The sequence below is a fragment of the Aquarana catesbeiana genome, linkage group LG05 (assembly GCF_042186555.1).
Source record: "Aquarana catesbeiana isolate 2022-GZ linkage group LG05, ASM4218655v1, whole genome shotgun sequence".
Classification (NCBI taxonomy): Eukaryota; Metazoa; Chordata; class Amphibia; order Anura; family Ranidae; genus Aquarana; species Aquarana catesbeiana.
This window is the reverse complement of record NC_133328.1, coordinates 494,994,637-495,011,190: the sequence shown is the minus strand read 5'-3', so window position 1 is coordinate 495,011,190 and position 16,554 is coordinate 494,994,637. Positions and strand designations below refer to the sequence as shown.

The following is a 16,554-nucleotide window of genomic DNA, read 5'->3' as shown; positions in this document are numbered from 1 at the left end:
GTGGAAGCAAGTGGAATACAGGGGACAGAGTGGGTGGATGCTATAAGGGGTGGGGCTTATGAGAAGTGGGAAGGGTCAACAAGGAAGGGTGGGGTCTGGCGTCTCCCCATCCTAAAATTTCACCAGCCGCCACTGCCTTGAACCAGTACAAGTATACATACCTGTGGGATCCCTGTGGAAGTGGAGAGACACTGTAGTAGTTACTGTACAACAGTGATCATCACGGTCTTCCGACTGTCCTTCTGCATAGTGAACACAGGAGGTCGCTCACTCGGTACTGCTACCATTCACAGAACGCCTTGCATTTTTCTCAATAAATACAAATGTTTTCTGACTGAACAATGTGGAGATTTTGGTGTCACTGCCCCTCCTCTCCACCTTCGCCCGACCTGCAGCTTATCTGTGCATGTGTGGAATCTGGCACACTGCCTCCTAGGATAGGTGACATCTCAGGAGGTATTGGTGGCTGGATACATCGTCTTGAGGATGTGAAAATGTATTAAAAAAAAAACGCTATTTACTTTTTAGACACTTTGTTCCCTACAGTTGTGTAAAAGTTGCATATAATAAGATATACTGTAATAAAACAGTTTTAATGGTTTCATTTAACAGGCCAAAAGGGAGCAAATAATGGTAGCCATACACGCTTCAATTTTATTAGCTGATCGATGTGCAATTTAATCAAAATAGTCATATCAGAAACCAATCAAATAGCGATAACTTCTCTTCCGTTCAATTTAGATTTGGTTTAAATCCTATCAAACATCATTGATCGGCCAAAGGTGGACAATCTCAGCAGTAGTGAGATTATCCGGATATAAATATGATCGTATTCTGAATGGATTATGAGGTTGCATGGTGAAAAACAAAACTGATAACTTACAATCACATCTTTAAACGATCGATCATATTCCACTTCCCTGTATGTGGCATATTAATCTATTGTATTGCTGACTATTAATTATGTATTCCTATCAGGAGAATTGATCGGAAAATAAATCTATCATTTATTAAGTGTGTATGGACACTATGTAGCACCCTCCTAGTTTAGAGCAGGCTGCTAAGTAAATTAAGTGTAAACAGTGGATCAGGGGTTGATTGAGTAGGGCTGCTCAGTGTTTTACAGGCTGCCGTTCTGCTACTATTCCCTGTCTTCTAGAGGCTTTTAGAAGCATAAGAGGAGAGCAGAATAGGTAGCCTGCATATTAATGGCATTTTAGCTAATCCCTGGGGAGGTTTGAACAGAAGGTGGAGGGAGAGCCCATAAATAGTCTGAAGCCTGGGTAGCAGGAGCAGGGTTCCTGGGTCCAGTCCAGCAGGTGGAGACCCCTGTGCAGCACAGAAGCTTGGGAAGAAGCCAGCCTGAAGACAGCGAGGTCCCAGCAAGGCTTAGCTGGGGTGCCTATTTACAAGTCCTAGTTCAAGGATCCAGTTGGGTCAGGGGAAAGCTCACGGGAGAGAGCTGGGATGAAGCTGTGGGAGAGAGCCCAGGCTCTCCAGAAGTTGTCTGGTGGATGTTGGCAGAAGGCAACTGTGGCTGAGTGAGTACAAGACCCCAGTGCTGCAGAGTGTGAGAGTGTGGTGCTTTAAGACTCTGGAAGGAGTGCTGGTCACAGTCACCCTTGAGATCCGGTGGGACATTACTTTTGCAAGTGCAGTGCAGCCAGAGATTTTGCAATACAGCTAGAAGTTTGTGCAAGTCAAGCAGTCCTCAAGTTGTACAAATTTGCAGTTCCGGGGTATCCCACGCTCCCCATCCCTATCCAAATTTATTGTTCCCCATCAAAAACGCAAAAACTCCTAAACTGGTTTTTGAGCCATTGGAAGAATGTGGAAAATGCTGTGTGCCTGGCTGTGTGTGTGCTCGGAGGCGGGAAATGGGACCAAATTTACCAGCGCTACAACCATAAAGGCTTGTTTACACCTGTGATATGGAACACTTTTCAGAGAGTGGTGCAGGCACTGCTGACAGGCATTCAAAAGGAAATATTTTACCAGCTGAACAGGGTTTTTGAATGGGAAAACTGCCCCGCAACCCTAATGCCCCGTACACACGATTGGACTTTCCGACAACAAAACCGTGGAATTTTGTTCGAAGGTTGTTGGCTCAAACTTGTCTTGCATACACATGGTCACGCAAATGTTGGCCAACAATTACGAACGTAGCGACGTACAAGACGTACGGCGAGACGATAAAAAGGAAGTTCAATAGTCATGCGCCACCCTTTGGGCTCCTTCTTCTAATGATGTGTTTGGTGAGCATTGATTCCAAGCATACGTGGACTTTTGTGCGATGGACTTATGTACACGCGATCGGAAAGTCCGTTAACAAAAATTTGTTGGCGGAAAATTTGAAAACCTGCTAGCCAACAAATGTTCCATGGAGCATACACACGGTCGGACTTTCAGCAAACAAGCTCACATCCAACATTTGTTGTCGGAAAATCCGATCGTGTGTACGGGGCAAAACAGTTACAAATAAAAGTGCAAAAAAAAAAAAAGTTGAAAAAAAAAAAATATACAGTATATTGCCTAACATTTGGGTCATGGTTGTGGTACAGCTCATTCACTTAAATGAGTCGCATTTGGAGACAGTCCTGCCTGTCAAAGCAAAGCATCGCAGCTGTGCCATGCATACAACCCCGACCAGTTGCCTATGCAGCTTAAGGCCTCATTCACACTGGCATACCTGCGTTTAACTTTTAAAAAAACGCAGGAGAAGTTATCTGGGAAGCATAAATCCTTTTATTCCTGCCAGATCACTTTTTTTTCCTGCATGATGTTCCCAAAGCAGGTTTAGTCACTTTTAGTTACCTGGGTTTAGCTGTATTTAGGAATTGTAATCAGTTCCTGGATGCACAGAATTTTATTTAATCCAAGCGCAGATATATTGACTGCAGCTAAATGCAGGTAAACATTCTGTGTAAATAGCACCATTGAAAGTTCACTACTTGCATTTATATGCGTTTGGAGATGTCCGGTAAAGTGGATGCAGACGCATCCCCGGCACAGCCACAGTCACACATCAGTGTTTGTTCAGATCCATACACCCTGCCTGCATGACAAATTTTAACATGCAGCCATTGCGTCTGCGTCCACTTCTATGGGCTGCCTGCACGCTGCTCTGAGCTGGATACACACACAGCAAAAAGTGGCAGCATGAAGGACAGGTCTCTGCGCCCGTCTGAATGAGCCCCTTAGATGTGCTTAGACACATACAATACTTCTAATAACTTTATGCGTGTTGGTGTGCATGCGTTTACATGTTTTTACATGCATACACACGTAAAATCTGCAATTTGTATGTACAGCATGGCCCCATTCATTCCTATAGCACTGCGTTTAGATGCTACAAAACTATAAGTGTGAATTAGCCCTAGAGACATTTATGCTTAGGCCCTGTTCACACTTGTGCGCTTTTGCCTCGATAAAAGGCACCTTCCCAGCATGGCAAAAGCACATAAAAATGAGTCCTCTAAGGGCTTGTTCACACTTGACTAAATTTCTAACACTTAACAAACGCTCCTATAGCGTTGGTATGAGCTTTAGATTCGCGTTAATGAGCTTTCGTATGGGCGATGGACTGGCTTTTTACAAGCGTTAATAATGAGTTAACCACTTCAGCCCTGGAAGGATTTACCCACTTCCTGACCAGGCCATTTTTTGCGATACGACACTGCATCGCTTTAACTGACAATTGTGCGGTCGTGCGAGACTGTACCCAAACAAAATTGACATCCTTTTTCCCCACAAATAGAGATTTCTTTTGGTGGTATTTGACAACCTCTGCGGTTTTTATTTTTTGCACTATAAATAAAAAAAAGAGCGACAATTTTGAAAAAAAAAATAAAAATTTTTACTTTCTGCTCTAAAGCATTTGCAAAAAAAATGTAAAAAAACAAATTTAATTATCAGTTTAGACCCATATATATTCTGCTACATATTTTTTGTAAAAAAAATCACAATAAGCGTTTATTGATTGGTTTGCGCAAAAGTTATCGCTTCTACAAAATAGGCAATAGATTTATGGCATTTTTATTTATTTATTTAACTAGTAATGGCGGCGATCAGTGATTTTTAGCGGGACTGCGACATTGCGGCGGACAGATTGGACACCTAACTGAGATTTCTTGATATTTTTTTGGGAACCAGTGACATTATTACAGTTATCAGTGCTAAAAATATGCACTGTTATTGTACTAATGACACTGGCAGGGAAGGGGTTAACATCAGGGGCGATCAAGTGGCTAAATGTGTTCCCTGTTTGTTTTCTAAGAGTATGGGGGGAATGTGTGACTGGGGAAACACACAGATCCATCTTCCTGCATAGCAGAAAGATGGGATCTGTGTGATCTCCCCTGTCAGAACGGAGATCTGCCTGTTTACACAGGCAGATCCCCGTTCTGTCACTGTGGTGGGATGATCATAGGTGGCCCGCAGACATTGAGTCCGCCGGACCCGCTGATTGGCACCCCCCCCCCGCTGGCCAATGGGAGCGCACCCCAACAAAAGCGAGTTACCGCGCCAACGTACAGCTACGGCAATTTGCGGGAACGAGCCACCTTGCCACAGTATAATGACGGCGGCTGGATGGGAAGTAGTTAAAAACTCTCCCAAACGACCTATGCACAGTTTTGAAGCATTTGATGAGCATTAAGGCGCATTAAAACTGCTCCACAAATGCCTATTTTTAAATAGGAAGGGACATTACAGGAAATAAACGAATTTTAACGCCCCGCAACCTCACCATAACAGCGGCGCAAAGGACTGCCATTTGCAAAGCCTTATCATAGATTTGAATAGGAGGCAATGAAAGGCTTCAAACACCTCCTGACCCGACATGAGGCTTCAATTTTGCAATGACGCGATGCTAACGCTTCATGTATTGATAATGTGAACAGCTGTGTGCTCTCCAAGGTATCATTTGCATAGGTGTTTGAGGGGCCTTTTTAACGCCCCTCAAACGCCTACTTTTAATGCCAGTGTGAACTTAGCCTAACTGTTATCTAACTATTCCTCTATCTAATTGTTTACATTTTTATGCTGTTTTCTTATGCTGCGTACACACGATCGGAATTTCGGCCTGCAAAAGACCGATGAGAGTTTTTCATCGGAAAATGCGACCGTGTGTATGCTCCATCGGACTTTTGCTGGCCGAATTCCAGCCAGCAAAAGATTGTGAGCATGTTCTCACTTTTTCGGTCAGAAAAAGTTCCTATCCGAAAATACGATCGTCTGTGGCAATTCCAACGTGCAAAATTCCTACACATGCTTGGAAGCAAATCGACGCATGCTCGGAAGCATTGAACGTCATTTTTTTAGCTTGTTGTAGTGTTGTACATCACTGCGTTCTTGACGGTCGTAAGTTCAGCGAACTTTTGTGTGACCGTGTGTATGCAAGGCAAACTTGAGCGGAATCCCATAGGAAAAGCCATCATATCTTTTTCCGAGGAGAATTCCGATCGTGTGTAAGCGGCATAACAGCGTGCTGCACTTTTGAAAAGTCCTGCTTGCTGCATCTTCAGTGCCCTTTTTAAAAAACGCACCAAAAAAGCATCGAAAACGCACAGCGCTTTTTTAAAGTGCATTTTTTTGAGCCACGTGTCAATTTTTCCCAGGTGACCAAGGATGTAATGCATGCAAAATGCTTGTAAAACACGTTATGCGTTGAATGAAGACGCAACGCATTAAAAAACGCGAGTTTACATCCATCTGCAATAAAGGTAAGGCTAAATATTTGGAAGTCTGAATGGCTTGTTTTGATGTGGTGAGTCTTCCAGTACATGATGTAGAGGGGAAATCAGCCTCCCCTCATGACACAGAAAGTTTGCACATAACATGAGCAGCTTCCACCTCATCCATCTCTAACCTGACAAGGATGTGGGCACAATTTCTGCTTTTTTGTGTGTGTATATGTGCTCTGAGGAGGGGGCGGGGAGGGATGGGATAAGAGTTTATTTTTTGTCATCTTCAGGAGACAGCTACTCATTCATCCAGATCACAGCTAAAAAAAAAAAAAAAAAAAACTGGTCGCAGAAATTAGCAGTTTCGGCTCAGCAGCAAAGTCGCCAGCCTGTGAAGGCAGAGAGAAATTGACTAATTAGCAATGCGCACTAAAACTTGACGGTTCTTTATAGAGAGAGAGATGAGAGAGGGATGGGGAAAGGGAGGAGGAGGAGGACAAGGGGAGGGGGGGAGGGCTATGGTTCCCCCCTTTCTTTCTTCCAAAGATGTTTGAAATCGCAGTCATTTACGCTCGACAATTTTTACAATAGCCTTGAGCCATAATTTTGCGAGGCTCCTCAGCATCCATCCCCCTTGCATGGTCTCTCTCCACTGGCCATGCACGACCGTTTCTCTCCCCAACCGTGGATTTCCTATTACTCTCGTTACGACTCACTGAGCCCCAGGCCCAAGGATAATGATGTGTTGTTTCTTGGTAGCATAATTTGTCACACGTACATTTTTTTTTTCCCTTCTTCTTCTCTTGCAGAAAAGCTCTGCTCATTCTCCCTCTCTCCTTCTCTGCTGCCTCTCGCCCTCTCACAATACTCCTCTTGCTCCTTTTTTCTAATTCACCATGATCAAATGATGTACAGCCAAATAAACAGAGTAGACTGACTGCTGCCTGGAGTTTGGGAAGCGACAAGGGGGACTCCATTCCTTTCCTTCCCCCTCCTCTGGAGCCAGCTGCCATCCCCCCGAAAAAGGAACGACGAGTTCCATCGAAAAGCGAAAGTCAGCCTAGACTTTGGCATCTGTTTGGCAAGCAGGTAAGTTTGTGGCCTGGTTTGTGTGTGTGTGTGTGTGTGTGCGTTGGGTTTCCATGCTGTCTTCTGCTTTCTATAGAAGGAGTGAGGGGGGGGTCAATTGTTGCTAGTAAACTCTAAAAACAGAAACAATATACAGGCGAAGAATAGGAGAGGGGGGGGGGGGAGCAACCGTGTCCAGGGAGATCCTATTCCTAATACACTGGCACATGCCGGAGAAGAGGGGGCCAAAGTAGTATGGGATACTACAAGTGCTATTAACCCCTCAGCCGCCGAGTCGGCACAGGTTACACTGTTAAGTTGATAAAAAACCTACCAGATCAGTTAATGGATAAGTAGAGAACCACCTTATAAAGAATCTTATACTCATAGTTGATCCAATGAAAAGCATAAAAAAGGCATTGCAGACTAGAGAGTAAGGGAAAATGTTACAACAATGGGACCCGAGGCAGATCTGCAGTGCAGCGGGACCGGTAAGGCATCTACACTGAGAGGGTCTCTAATATCCAGGAGAGGGGATGAGCAGCTGAGCCTGGTGGCTGCCTCTTCCCTTACAGGCAGCTTACAGTCGGCTCCCTTCTTTCTTTCGCAGAAATTCTAACTCAACTTTTCAGCATTTCAGTAGAAACTGAAAAGTATTTTTTGTTCTTCTGGCAGAGATGCCTCTGATTGCTTTGAAATTGGTCCAAGGAAGTACAGAAGCTAATGCCTGGGCATAGTGTATGTTGTGTCTATTTATAACATGGATCTAGTAGGGTGAATGTAAGAAAGAGGTATCCCTACTCAGTTTAGTTAAGGAATATGAGAACTGGGATGCTAAGTAAAGTGGAAATTGATTGAGTGACCAGGAACGTGGATTTAGAAGGGTAGAAGTAGGAAAGGGGTATCCCTTATCTGTTTAGTTAAGGAATACTATAAGTAGGATGCTAAGTAAAGTGGGAATTGATTGGATGAGCAGGACGTGGATTTAAAAGGGTGAAAGGAGGAAAGAGGTATCTCTAATCTGTTTAGTCAAGGAATACCAGAATTAGGATGCTTGGTAAAGTGGGAATTGATTGAATGACCAGAATGTGGATAAAGAAGGGTGAAAGTAGGAAAGAGTTATCCCTAATCTGTTTAGTCAAGGAATACCAGAATTAGGATGCTTGATAAGCCGGGAATTGATCGGGTGACCGAGACGTGGATAAAGAAGGGTGATAGTAGGAAAGAGGTATCCCTAATCTGTTTATTCTAGGAATATCAGAATTAGGATGCTTAGAAAGCCGGGAATTGATTGGATGACCAAGATGTGGCTAAAGAAGGGTGATAGTAGGAAAGAGGTATCCCTAATCTGTTTATTCTAGAAATACCAGAATTAGGATGCTTAGAAAGCCGGGAATTGATTGGATGACCAAGACGTGGCTAAAGAAGGGTGATAGTAGGAAAGAGGTATCCCTAATCTGTTTATTCTAGGAATACCAGAATTAGGATGCTAAGGAAACTGGGAATTGACTAGGACGCATGCAGTTTTGGTATTTATGTATGTTACTAGCAAAAGTGTGCTGTGTGATCACTGGTTGAGATGTTAAAGGAATAATACAGGACTGGTATTTATTCATGAGAGCAAGCAGAAAATGAAAAATTTTCAGCATAAGCAAGTAATTAGTTATAGAGATTGTGTTACTAGTAAAATGCGCTGCTGCTAAGTCAATAGCCCCAGGCAACCTTTTCCTGGTTAGGGGCAACAACTGACAGATGAGTTCCAGGGGAATATACAGAGTTGAGTTCCATCAGACAGGAGTTCCAGTGACGATTTTATAGTGTCAGACAGTTCTGCATCCTTACTAGGAATGAATAGGAGGGACCACCTTTGTGATCACACCTAAACTTAGAAGTAGCTGACACATTTCAAAGTTGTGGGCAGCTTGAAGAGCTGTTGGAATGTTCAGATCAGTAAGTTCTTCAGTATCTTCAATGTCAGTTAGTAAAGAAAGCTGTTGGGAAACTGTCACAGGATTGTCAGTTGATCACATCCTGATGTTTTTCTCCTCATTGAGAAGAATAACAAATCAACTTTGTCGGTATGCTGTACAATACATTATTACAAGTCCTGTAAATATTTCAAACATGTATAAGAACTGCCCCAACTCCAGCACACATCTGCCTTTGGATTATGTTTAATCAAACCGTTTAAATACAAGTATGTTCTTGTTGTTTTTTCTATTCGGTCAGGCGTAACTGGGTGCACTGTGTTTTTGCAGCTTGTATTTGGTACATGTTTCTGAGAAACTTGAAATGTTAATCAGAACAGTGAAATCATCAGCAATGTAAAAGGTATACATTATCTAACTGGTTCTTTTATGTATTTATGGAATTTTGGAGCATCCAACACGCTTACTTAGGAAAGTTAACATTCTGATGGTTGCACTTTTATGTATAAACTGTTCCTATCGATACCATGTTCCACTGTATGTTATACATCTATAGTTTATTATGTCTTCAAAAATAATATTTCCTCCCGAGTGCTGTTGATTCTTCCAAGACCTGTACAAGAATAATGGTAAAGTCGATAATTGTGCTGTGCTGACTTGTATTGTTAACTTTGCCAGAAATGTTTAAAAAGTGGAGTTTCCTTTTAAACAATGTGCTGTCAGGTTTAGGTTTGATATAAAAGTCTATAGAAAGAAAACTAGTCATTGGAATGATAAGGAAAAGCTAAAGTATTTTAAGGCTATATATATATATATATATATATATATATATATATATATATATATATATATATACACACACAGTGAGCATTATATTTAAGTACTGTAAAAATACTGTACTAAAAAGTAGTAAATGTAAGTGTCCATGAAAACACAATCCACACACATACCACCAAACTACCTGATGGCAGTACTGTTCTTGGATGTCCTGAAATCATCTGGGTTGTCCTTTTCTGTTAGCTGTGATATCACGGGAGAGAAGAAGCAAGACACTTAGAATAGGATGCCTTTTCCTGTTATAAATATGACTGCTGATATATTCTCTATATCTCTTACTAAATGTTTTAATGTCATTTTTTTGCTTTAGGTTTCATCAACAGGTAGAACGTGAGGCCGGCCATGTCCAGATCGGGGGACAGGACTTCTACATTTGACCCGAGCCACAGTGACAATCTGCTGCATGGATTGAACCTCTTGTGGCGAAAGCAGCTCTTTTGCGACGTGACATTGACTGCACAAGGACAGCAGTTCCACTGCCATAAAGCAGTGCTTGCATCCTGCTCCCAGTACTTCAGATCCCTCTTTTCCAGCCACCCTGTCCAGGATGGTCTGTCTTCTGTCCCAAAGGATCAGCAACAGCAGTCAGAGGAGCCTGGGACACCCTCCTCCTCCCCTGATGATAAGCTGCTGGTCAGCCCCAGGGCCATAAATAACCTGGTATTGCAAGGCTGTTCTTCAATTGGGCTGCGTTTGGTGCTGGAGTATCTCTATACAGCAAATGTAACCTTGTCTTTAGATACAGTGGAGGAGGTATTATCTGTCAGTAAAATCTTGCACATCCCTCAGGTCACAAAGCTTTGTGTACAGTTTCTTAATGATCAAATCTCAGTGCAGAACTACAAGCAGGTGTGCAAAATAGCTGCCTTGCATGGCCTGGAGGAAACCAAGAAGCTGGCCAATAAGTATCTGGTGGAGGATGTGTTGCTGCTCAATTTTGAAGAGATGCGTTCCATGCTGGACTCTTTGCCACCACCAGTGGAGTCTGAGCTTGCTCTCTTTCAGATGTCTGTGCTATGGCTGGAGCATGACAGGGAAACCCGCATGCAGTATGCACCAGATCTGATGAAAAGGCTTCGCTTTGCACTCATTCCAGCTCCAGAGCTGGTGGAAAGGGTGCAATCAGTGGACTTTATGAGGACTGACCCTGTATGCCAAAAGTTACTGCTGGATGCTATGAACTATCACCTGATGCCTTTCAGACAGCACTGCAGGCAGAGCCTGGCCAGCAGGTGAGGCCTTTCTTAATATGTTTCCAATACTAGCCACAACAGCATAGTCTTTAGTGCAGTCCTGAAGTGTAAAGCACTCACCTAACCTAGTGCTGCCATCATATTACTAAGACTGACAGACTAAGATCCTAAAGTACAGATAATTCTGAGCCAACATTTTGAAAGCCAGGCATCCCCTAATTTCTTACCCTCACTATTGGCCAGTGTGGCTACCCATCACATAATGGATCATTAATTAGGTTTATGATGTGCTAGAGGGGCAGGAACATAACCCATGTGAACCAGTGTATTTATATCAAAATCAGACCTGACATACAGGCACTCAGGGGTGTCCCCTATATGCTGATAGCACTAGATTTGTATTTCAGGTTTGCTATAACTGTGCCATTGTCAATTCACAAGTGATTAACAGCTGTAGTTGACTTTCTACGATTCGGTCTAATGTGACCCCATTAAAATATATTGCTACAGTAATTTATAAAGGTTCATTGAGCCAGAGAATGAAGTCATATTCTCTAGTTGGTGGACATTATCAGCTTCCTATATTTTTTAGGGATTTTGGCAGTGAGGCCTTGCCACCTGAGTTTCCATATCTGATGTAGCCGTTATAGCCTACTGTTTGTGTTCCTCTATTTATTTTACATTAATATATTATGGGGAATGCAAGAGTGAAATTCCAGTGACTTAGAGAAATAAACTAATGGGTGTAAGGCCTCATTCATAATGGAATGGATGTTTTTAACACTGCTCTTAAGGGCTTCTGGCGATTTTTTTCTATCCTCTAAATAACCCTGCATGTTAGCCTCTGTGTCCATAAAAACACAGGCGTTTAGGGGCAGAAAAAAAAAATAGCGCATCCAGAAGTAGCTGCGTTTTGGCAGAAAAAACACTTGATGCGCCTAAACGCTTTATATGTGTTTGCAAGTATCAAGCATTTTTCTGCCGAAACTCTGCTGCCAGGAGGAAATGCATCTAGAAAAGATGGCCAAACGTCCTGTTTGCACGAGACCTCAATCAGCCACTCCTAGCTAAAAGATACATTTTGAGTGGACTGCCCCTTGTCCCTAAATTAAACATTTTATACAATATACAGTATAAAAAATCATTGCTTCATCAATTTTCTTTACATACTGTTTAACACTGTTTATGCACTTCTAACAATTTGTCTCCGTAAGTCTAGGTTCACATCTGTGTGTTCAAATTTGGGCAGGCACAGCAGCACATTCATTTGAACGGGGGGGCTGCTGTATCTGTGGGAAATGCAAGGAAAGGGTCCCCAACCCTTTTGTGAAACATCTTTGGCACCACGTGGTTCTGTGTGATTCTGTTCTCTAGAGCAGTGTTTCTCAACTCCAGTCCTCAAGGTGCCCCAACAGGTCATGTTTTCAGGATTTCCCTCAGATGAAATGGCTGTGGTAATTACTAAGGCAGTGAAACTGATCAAATCACCTGTGCAAAATAAGGAAAGCCTGAAAACATGACATGTTGGGGCGCCTTGAGGACTGGAGTTGAGAAACACTGCTTTAGAGCAATTGGATAGATTTAATCTGTGTATCAGTCAATAGTTATCTTTAGCTTTGGATAGAGTGGGGAAAGACTAGAACTCCTGTCAGGTTTTCCTGCTTTCAGAGGCTCTGTTGGAGAGATTCCTTCATTTCCTGTCTGGTGAAAAGGTTATCTTCAGGACAGGAAGTGAGAGAAAATCTCTCAGAACCCCTGGTAACAGTAAAACCTGACAGGAATTCTAGCATTGTCTCATTTTGTCCAAACACTAAAAAGTTTTGGACCTAGATATACTTTAAAGTAAAACTTTTCCCGCAGTCTAAAATGTATTTGGTGGTGACTGTTGTTTCTTTTTTGTATGTTTCTTGAAATGGAAAATAAAGTTTAAAAAAAAAAGTAATATTCCAGCCTAAACATAACTAGTCTTTAAAATTGTCCCGGTCCTCCTCCTAAGATCTATGGAGGAGAGGGGAGGAAGCACTGACAACAGATGGGTCATGGGATCCTATTGGTGACATCACCCCTCAGGCATTCTCACCCATTGTGGAGAGCTCTTTCCTCTCCCCTGCTGCTGGCTGACACGAGCTATCATGTGACTGGACCAGAGTGGGCTGAAAATAGGTAAGTATTAAATATTCATCTTTTTTACACAGGTTAGTCAGCATAGCTAGGAGGGAACATTTTAAAGGCTTGTTCTAAAGGTTGAGGCTTGAAGGCTTAAAGCTTGTTTTAAGGGTTGAGACTTGAATTCTACTTAAAGTGATTATAAAGGATTTTTTTTTTAAATAACAAACATCTCAATAATTTCATTGCACTTAGAGACCCTGAACATTCTATTCTCGGGTCCCTTGCCGGCATTCTTGGTTCCTCCTTTCTGTCCAGTGCCCCCATAGGAAGCCACCTCCCAAGGGGGCACTCCTGCATGCTCACTCCGCACCTCTGCACAACTACTGGTAGCCAATGCAATTTCCAGAACACTGCACAGTCACAGGGATCAATTTAGGGTCTTCACTCACAAGGCCCCAAGACAGCTGCCAACTTCTAGCTTCCTCCGGACACAGTCCAGTGAGTGAGCCAGTCCTTCTCCAGACCAAATCCCTTGTAGTGAGGTCCTGCAGTCAGCCTCTAGGAATATCTATTCAGGCCCTCAGCCCTGACACCGCTAAGGTTTCTGGAACAGCTGCACAGTCCATGGGCTACCTGAGGGCAGCAGCCCCTTCGGACTTTGCAACCCTCCTGGGGAGAGAGAACTTAGCCCCCCCCCAGTGTTTCCGACTATTTATCACCTTTCTAGGTGTCCTTCTGGACACTCCTTTTCAGGGATTAGTTGGAGCATGATAACTATTCAAGCTTGTTGTTTGTATCTCCCTCCCTAAGCTCTGGAAGCTTTTTCCCGAGGCAGGGGAAGAAATCAAACTCCCAGCCTGTGAAACCCTGAACAGACCAGGACAAACAATCATCGCTGCCTTGATTACAGAAGAAGCCAAAAACTAAATATACCTAGCATCCTACGCTAGGTGGGTGCTACACATAGAAATTAAAACGTGACAGAAGTTTATGAGGAGGTATGGCAATTCTAGGATGAGATTTATTCCTATGCATGGCTGGTTCCATGCTACTTGTCCTATTTATGACTATATAGCCACGTTTAGGCCTTCTACACTCAAATATCCCAAATAAACATTCAGTATTACACTAGAATGTCAAAGTGGATGATTTCATAATACTGAGTGCTCAGAAAATCAAAATGAAATGTGTAAAAACTATTGGGAACTACAACATTATGCCAGTCACCAGTGCTGTCAATGGTTGCAGTGATATATCAGTTTACACAAATGCCAGGTGTATGCCAGCACATTTCAGTCCTGTGCATTTAATCTTACAGTGCACATGTAATAAGAGAAATATGCAGGCTGCCATTGCTGAGCTCCTTGTAAAAATAAAAGTTTCCTGTCTGGCTCTGGCCTTGTTACTTTGATGAATTGACTTTGGACAAGCATGCATATAACGAAAGTGAGAGAAGTTTATTCCTAATTCCTAATCTGCATACTTGATCCAAGGGACTCAGAAAGTAATGAAGGCACAGGATCAACATGATAGCCAGGCAACTGGTATTTTCAGAATTAGAAGTCACCAATGGCAACCTCAATACTTTCTCACTACAAACTCTGAACTCCTAGGCAAATAAAAATCCTCTATTGCAGTGGGGCTCCCTCTGCACTGCAAGGGTTAAATGCTCATAGGGTACCAATAAAAAGGACTTTTACGTACCCAATCCCTCATTCCTGCAGGCTCCCTGCATAGAATAAGACATGCTCCCCGCAGCCTCTTCTCAAAGGTGCTCCGACCTTTACAGTCACTCTCTCATCATCAAGTACTACGAAGGGCCAATAGCCCTGCATGGTATGTGAGGACACCAAGGGACACCAAGAGATCATCCTGGGATATCAGGGAGGAGAGGAGAGTGCTGGCTGCCAGAGCAATGAGGGATTAGGTTAATAAAAATCCTTGTAACTGGTACCTTGGGAATAAATGAGCATTTAACCCTTTCAGTGCAGGGGAATTTTTCTTTTCAGCATTAAGGAATTGCCGGACTTTACCATCAGATATCCACAATATTAACAGATTCAAGTGGCAGTCCGATTAGATCATAGGTTACCTATGATTCCAGCTTTCTGGCAGAGGGAAAAGACTGCAGGTTGAATTTTTTTGCCAAAAGCCTATTGTCCTCCTGAGATGGGCACTGGCATCAAGAGTGTCCACAATGTACATTAGCAAGCTCAGCTGTTGCAAGGCAGAAATGGAGGTCGTTGTGACTATCTGTCTAAAGACTTTCTGGTATCTGTGACGAGATTAAAATAGCTGATAGATTATCATTTAATTTACCATGAATAGGTGGAAACTTTTCAGTGTCCCTCCATTGTCATAAACAAACAATATTTCATCAGTCTTTACTTGCAAAATACAAAGAGCATGGTGCACAACAAAAAGTTTTGTCATTTCTAGTGATTGCTCCAAACAGACGCAAAGTGACATCTGATTGGTTGTTGGTAAGCGAACACTGCAGCAGTTTGTATTGCCTTAGTAAATATGTCTCAGGTGATTACCTCCGTTGCAAAGAAAATGACCACAAAAGTGAAGTTGTTGCAGCCTGTAGAATTCTGAATAGATACTCCAAGTAACAACTCTGCCTTCTGTGCTCATTTTGTGATAATGCCAGCCTGCATGCTAAAATGTGTGGGCACCGGTATGAGTTGTGTAGGGACGATGTGATGTGTTATTACAATGCATTGTCTGTTTACTTTCTTTCTCTTTTTAATTTTTGCATGCACTGCAATACTCTTGCGGTGGGGCAGTTTTCTTTTTCTGGCTTTTGGCTAAGAAATCCAGTAATGCCATTTTGGGGTGGCCAAGGTATCTGTGCAGTATGATGCTTACATTTTACTGACTTGTGACTGGGAACATGACTGCTTTTTTGTAAGGATCTTTCCATCCCACACAGCCTCTCTACAGGCCAATGAGGGCTGCCAACTCTGCATTGGCTTGTGACATGCTGCTCTGCTCTTGTATGCCTGTGAGTGCATTTTTATCTTTATCTCATTGGAGTGTTTACATTTAATGCCCAACGTTTTGCCCTGTTCTCTGTTTTTATGTCCTCTTTAGTATCTGAATCTTCCCTATCCAGCCACATTAAGGGGCTGTATAACCAGTGCAGGTTAGGACAGCTTTCAGAATTCTAACCTTACTTTAACCCTGCATTACACCAAATTGTTCTTTTTTATTACATGTATAGAAGGTAAGGACGGGATTTTAAAGGTGCCAGCACAAATTAGTATAAAGATATCCACATTTTATTATAAACATTTTAAAATGATAGAAAATTCATGTAAAACCATCACAGAACATCCATGTGGCTACAGTAAGGATGCAGTAACTTCAGCTTAACATGTTTCGCCAAACTATGGCTTCTTCAGGAGACTTTACAAATACAGCATGCAAAATCACAGTGTTACAACACAATCATTTTTATAAATTAGTACATTGGATCACACACCAGCAGGATACTCCGTGGAGATATCAGTGAGCCACAGGGGAGAATACAAACCGATAAATTGCATGCCACTATTATGGAAGAAAGAAATCCAAGGGGATAGACATCCGCGGGTCCTTTAAAACCACATCTAATTCTATTTGTAGAGCAATATAAGATCTGACCATGAAGTAGCTGCAAAAGGACAGAAAGCCCAAGCATTAAACTAAACAAAGTCACTGATGTAAATATGGACCTCCTGTCCTTCCTTG

At 42.5% G+C, this 16,554-nt stretch overlaps 1 protein-coding gene across 1 annotated transcript in view; it reads left to right on the top strand.

The window, feature by feature from the left end:
- The first annotated feature begins 6,198 nt into the window (after nt 1-6,198).
- The window catches only part of KLHL14 (kelch like family member 14), a 142,776-nt gene continuing 132,420 nt past the window's right edge, over nt 6,199-16,554 (top strand). The window contains exons 1-2 of the mRNA XM_073631530.1: nt 6,199-6,773; nt 9,828-10,749. Coding sequence (XP_073487631.1) covers nt 9,860-10,749 — 890 coding nt within the window. The 5' untranslated portion in view covers nt 6,199-6,773; nt 9,828-9,859. The remainder of the gene's footprint in view (nt 6,774-9,827; nt 10,750-16,554) is intronic.